At 54.6% G+C, this 5,000-nt stretch overlaps 1 protein-coding gene across 1 annotated transcript in view; it reads right to left on the bottom strand.

The window, feature by feature from the left end:
- Positions 1–5,000, bottom strand: part of ptprt (protein tyrosine phosphatase receptor type T) — a gene marked incomplete at both ends in the record, with an annotated part of 108,702 nt that overhangs the window by 73,934 nt on the left and 29,768 nt on the right. The window contains one exon of the mRNA XM_084460691.1: positions 2,211–2,507. Within this exon, the coding sequence (XP_084316817.1) occupies positions 2,211–2,507 (297 nt within the window). The remainder of the gene's footprint in view (positions 1–2,210; positions 2,508–5,000) is intronic.

Below are 5,000 nucleotides of genomic sequence, written 5' to 3'. Positions count from 1 at the left end.
TGTCCCCATATCCTGGACCCTCTCTCCCCGTCCATGTCCCCATATCCTGGACCCCGTCTCCCTGCCCATGTCCCCATATCCTGGACCCCGTCTCCCTGTCCATGTCCCCACATCCTGGACCCTCTCTCCCTGTCCATGTCCCCATATCCTGGACCCTCTCTCCCCGCCCATGTCCCCATATCCTGGACCCTCTCTCCCCGCCCATGTCCCCATATCCTGGACCCTCTCTCCCCGTCCATGTCCCCATATCCTGGACCCTCTCTCCCCGTCCATGTCCCCATATCCTGGACCCTCTCTCCCCGTCCATGTCCCCTGGACCCTCTCTCCCCGCCCATGTCCCCATATCCTGGACCCTCTCTCCCCACCCATGTCCCCATATCCTGGACCCTCTCTCCCCGTCCATGTCCCCATATCCTGGACCCTCTCTCCCCGTCCATGTCCCCATATCCTGGACCCTCTCTCCCTGTCCATGTCCCCATATCCTGGACCCTCTCTCCCCGTCCATGTCCCCATATCCTGGACCCTCTCTCCCCGTCCATGTCCCCATATCCTGGACCCTCTCTCCCCGTCCATGTCCCCACATCCTGGACCCTCTCTCCCCGTCCATGTCCCCATATCCTGGACCCTCTCTGCAGAACAAAGCAGCTTATCTGATACACACACTCTCATTCAGCACGGCTGAATACAGACGAGACAGGCGAACACACACATGCACACACACACACACACACACACACATGCACACACACACACACACATAACTTAAATATCTTTACTTGTGTTCACATTTAATCCCAGATACAGCCTAGTGTCTCTGCCTCCATGGTGACCGGAGGGACCGCTGGATGGCCCTTCCGAGATGTTTCGGCCCACGGTCACCACGGAGAGCCACAGAGACCAGCTAGCGTCTACCTTGGCGTCCACTTGCCGACGCATAGTGGAATACTTGAACAACGCATAAAAAACCCCGGACAGAGAGCAACGATGACAACAGAGATCGACATACGCAGGAGGAGCAGGGGAGGAGGTGGGGCGAGCACGCAAATGCACAACCAGCAGTAACGGCAAGCGAGAACAATGATGTTTTGACAGCTTAAATACAGGCGCTCTAGCGAGCTGAACCAATGCTATGACAGCTGACAGTCAGCTGGTGGTTGGCGTCATTACGGGGTGTGACTGATTAAGCTCTGCCGATTAGCCCGGCCGTGACGTTCGTGCCTCGCCTGAAGTTACGTCGGAGACTTAATAATAATACTGAAGCTAAAACTAAAAAACTGTCTTCTAAATATTTGCAAGGTTTTCACACTCGGCCATAAAACCCAATAGGAATTGTATGTCTGAAAAATGAATAATTGTAAAAAAAAAAAAAAAAAAAAAAAATCACCAGAAAGTGATTGTGTTATAAAATATATATATATATATATAAAAAAATATTTTGAAGACGCATAATAATACTGCTGCGGTAAGCTGCTCTTTGAGATTGGGATGGGACTAAGAATTGGGTCTCATTCAGAAGCTCAGCCTTCATCCTCCGTCTAATGATGTATTTCTAACATGAACGGTGACAGTGCGGTAATGACAAGCGATAACAGTTCTGCCCTTACAACTTAATCATTACCACCCCATTCACGCTGTGTGTACCGTTTTCGACCAAACAAAATGGTTCAGTTAGTCTTTCCCTGGACCAATCGCTGCCGACAATCTTCCTACATGGCAATTCTGCCAAGCTGTAAAATCACTATAATGTAATGTTTATTGCCCAGCAGGTAGACTCATTTATTTTGACAGCCATGTAGTTGATTTGTGAGTGCATAAACGCTGCATGGAACATAGCCTAAGAGCCATTTCCTCTCCCTTGTCCCTGTAAGAGAGAGAGAGAGGCAGAGAGACAAGCAAAACTAGCAGATTGCAAATGGCTTCACCTTCAAGATACTGTAGATATAAGATATAGAAGAGATATTTCCAGTGAAATGTCCGTCACCTGCCTCTTTCTCATCTCTAGTTTCCTGTGGCAGGTCACGTGAGCGTGTGTGTGTTCTGCTGCCCCCCTCCCAACATCGCCGACGACCCCCAGGTCATCATGTGTGCGTGCATGTGTGTGTGTGTGCATGTGTGGTTGTGTGTGTGCGCGCCTGTGTGCGTGTGTGTGGTTGTGTGTGTGCGCGCCTGTGTGTGTGTGTATGTGTGTGTGTGTGTGCGTGCGCCCCTACCGTCCTGCTCCGTCTGCTTCACGATCTCCTCGCTCTCCTTGCTGCCCTCGGGGTTGGCCAGAACAAGGCGGAGCCTCACCGACACGAAGGGGCGGAGCCCGTGCAGGATGTACTTGGAGGTGGCGGGGATCAGCTCCTGGGCCGTGACCTGCCGCTGGTTGAACACGTACTGGTACTGGACCGTCAGGTTGTAGCTGTGGCAGCGCGTCACCGTGTAGCCGAACGCCTCCCACTCCAGGGTCAGCTGACGGGCCCTGATGTCCACGGCGTTGACGCTCTGGGGCCCGTGGACCGGGTCTGGAGAGAGAGAGGGGAGAAACGACCACGCCTCCTTGTTAGAACTCAGCTAGAACCAGGTTCCGGGGCGCTACCAGCACCCGGGGTTCGAGAGCGGCTTCAAAACAACCGCCATGTGACTTCGGAACCGAACCATGTAGAGGCAGTAGGGATCCACGATATGCTCAACAGGATATGGTTAAACAAACAAACAGACAAACAAATAAACAAACAAATAAATACAAAAATACATAAATACATATTTTTATAATTATTATAATAAATCATATTACCCAATCCTTTGGTTTCAGTAGGTCAGATTAGGGCTAATCTGAGGCTAATCTGGGTTGATTTGAGAGAGGAGCTTTGAGCTAATCACAGTCTGGAAGATGTGATCTGGGAGTTGTGTGGTCAGCAGAGACAGAGACGAGCCATCTGGTCCAACGCTCACCCATCCACGCTGAGACAACTCTGGAGCCTCGTTACTGAAAAATATCTCTAAACCAATCAGAAACTCTGTTCTCCGCCTTAAACTAATCAGAAACTGTTCTCCTCTTTAAACCAATCAGAACCTCTGGTCTCCTCCTTCAACTAATGAGAAATTACTCTCCTCCTTAAAAAAATTGGAAACTCTGCTCTCCTGCTCACACACACAGCACTGCTTTGTTCTTTGGGGGTTAGAGAGAGAGACCAGCGAGGAGTGGAGGTGGGGGGGTTAGAGAGAGACCAGCGAGGAGTGGAGGTGGGGGGGTTAGAGAGAGAGACCAGCGAGGAGTGGAGGTCTGGGGGTTAGAGGGAGAGACCAGCGAGGAGTAGAGGTCTGGGGGTTAGAGGGAGAGACCAGCGAGGAGTGGAAGTGCAGGGGTTAGAGAGAGAGACCAGCGAGGAGTGGAAGTGCGGGGGTTAGAGAGAGAGACCAGCGAGGAGTGGAGGTCTGGGGGTTAGAGAGAGAGACCAGCGAGGAGTGGAAGTGCAGGGGTTAGAGAGAGAGACCAGCGAGGAGTGGAAGTGCGGGGGTTAGAGAGAGACCAGCGAGGAGTGGAGGTGCAAAGGTTAAAGAGAGACCAGCGAGGAGTGGAAGTGCGGGGGTTAGAGAGAGAGACCAGCGAGAAGTGGAGGTGGGGATGTTAGAGAGAGAGACCAGCGAGGAGTAGAGGTGCGGGGGTTAGAGAGAGAGACCAGCGAGGAGTGGAGGTGGGGGGGTTAGAGAGAGAGACCAGCGAGGAGTGGAGGTCTGGGGGTTAGAGAGAGAGACCAGCGAGGAGTGGAGGTGCGGGAGTTAGAGAGAGACCAGGGAGGAGTGGAGGTGCGGGGGTTAGAGAGAGAGACCAGCGAGGAGTGGAGGTGCGGGGGATAGAGAGAGAGACCAGCGAGGAGTGGAGGTGCGGGGGTTAGAGAGAGAGACCAGCGAGGAGTGGAGGTCCGGGGGTTAGAGAGAGAGACCAGGGAGGAGTGGAGGTGGGGGGGTTAGAGAGAGAGACCAGCGAGGAGTGGAGGTGCGGGGGTTAGAGAGAGAGACCAGCGAGGAGTGGAGGTGCGGGGGTTAGAGAGAGAGACCAGCGAGGAGTGGAGGTCCGGGGGTTAGAGAGAGAGACCAGGGAGGAGTGGAGGTCCGGGGGTTAGAGAGAGAGACCAGGGAGGAGTAGAGGTCCGGGGGTTAGAGAGAGAGACCAGGGAGGAGTGGAGGTGGGGATGTTAGAGAGAGAGACCAGGGAGGAGTAGAGGTCTGGGGGTTAGAGAGAGAGACCAGCGAGGAGTGGAGGTGCGGGGGTTAGAGAGAGAGACCAGGGAGGAGTGGAGGTGCGGGGGTTAGAGAGAGAGACCAGCGAGGAGTGGAGGTGGGGGGGTTAGAGAGAGACCAGCGAGGAGTGGAGGTCTGGGGGTTAGAGAGAGACCAGCGAGGAGTGGAAGTGCAGGGGTTAGAGAGAGACCAGCGAGGAGTAGAGGTCCGGGGGTTAGAGAGAGAGACCAGCGAGGAGTGGAGGTCTGGGGGTTAGAGAGAGACCAGCGAGGAGTGGAGGTGGGGGGGTTAGAGAGAGAGACCAGCGAGGAGTGGAGGTGCGGGGGTTAGAGAGAGAGACCAGGGAGGAGTGGAGGTGGGGGAGTTAGAGAGAGAGACCAGCGAGGAGTGGAGGTGCGGGGGTTAGAGAGAGAGACTAGGGAGGAGTGGAGGTGCGGGGGTTAGAGAGAGGGACCAGCGAGGAGTGGAGGTCTGGGGGTTAGAGAGAGACCAGCGAAGAGTGGAGGTGGGGGGGTTAGAGAGAGAGACCAGCGAGGAGTGGAGGTGGGGGGGTTAGAGAGAGAGACCAGGGAGGAGTGGAGGTGCGGGGGTTAGAGAGAGACCAACGAGGAGTGGAGGTGCGGGGGTTAGAGAGAGACCAGCGAGGAGTGAAGGTCCGAGGGTTAGAGAGAGAGACCAGCGAGGAGTGGAGGTCTGGGGGTTAGAGAGAGAGACCAGCGAGGAGTGGAAGTGGGGGGGTTAGAGAGAGACCAGCGAGGAGTGGAGGTCTGGGG

This window comes from Borostomias antarcticus, assembly GCF_949987555.1.
Source record: "Borostomias antarcticus genome assembly, chromosome: 33".
Lineage (NCBI taxonomy): Eukaryota > Metazoa > Chordata > Actinopteri > Stomiiformes > Stomiidae > Borostomias > Borostomias antarcticus.
Note: the sequence above shows the minus strand (reverse complement) of the source record. Positions and strands in the feature narration are given on the sequence as shown.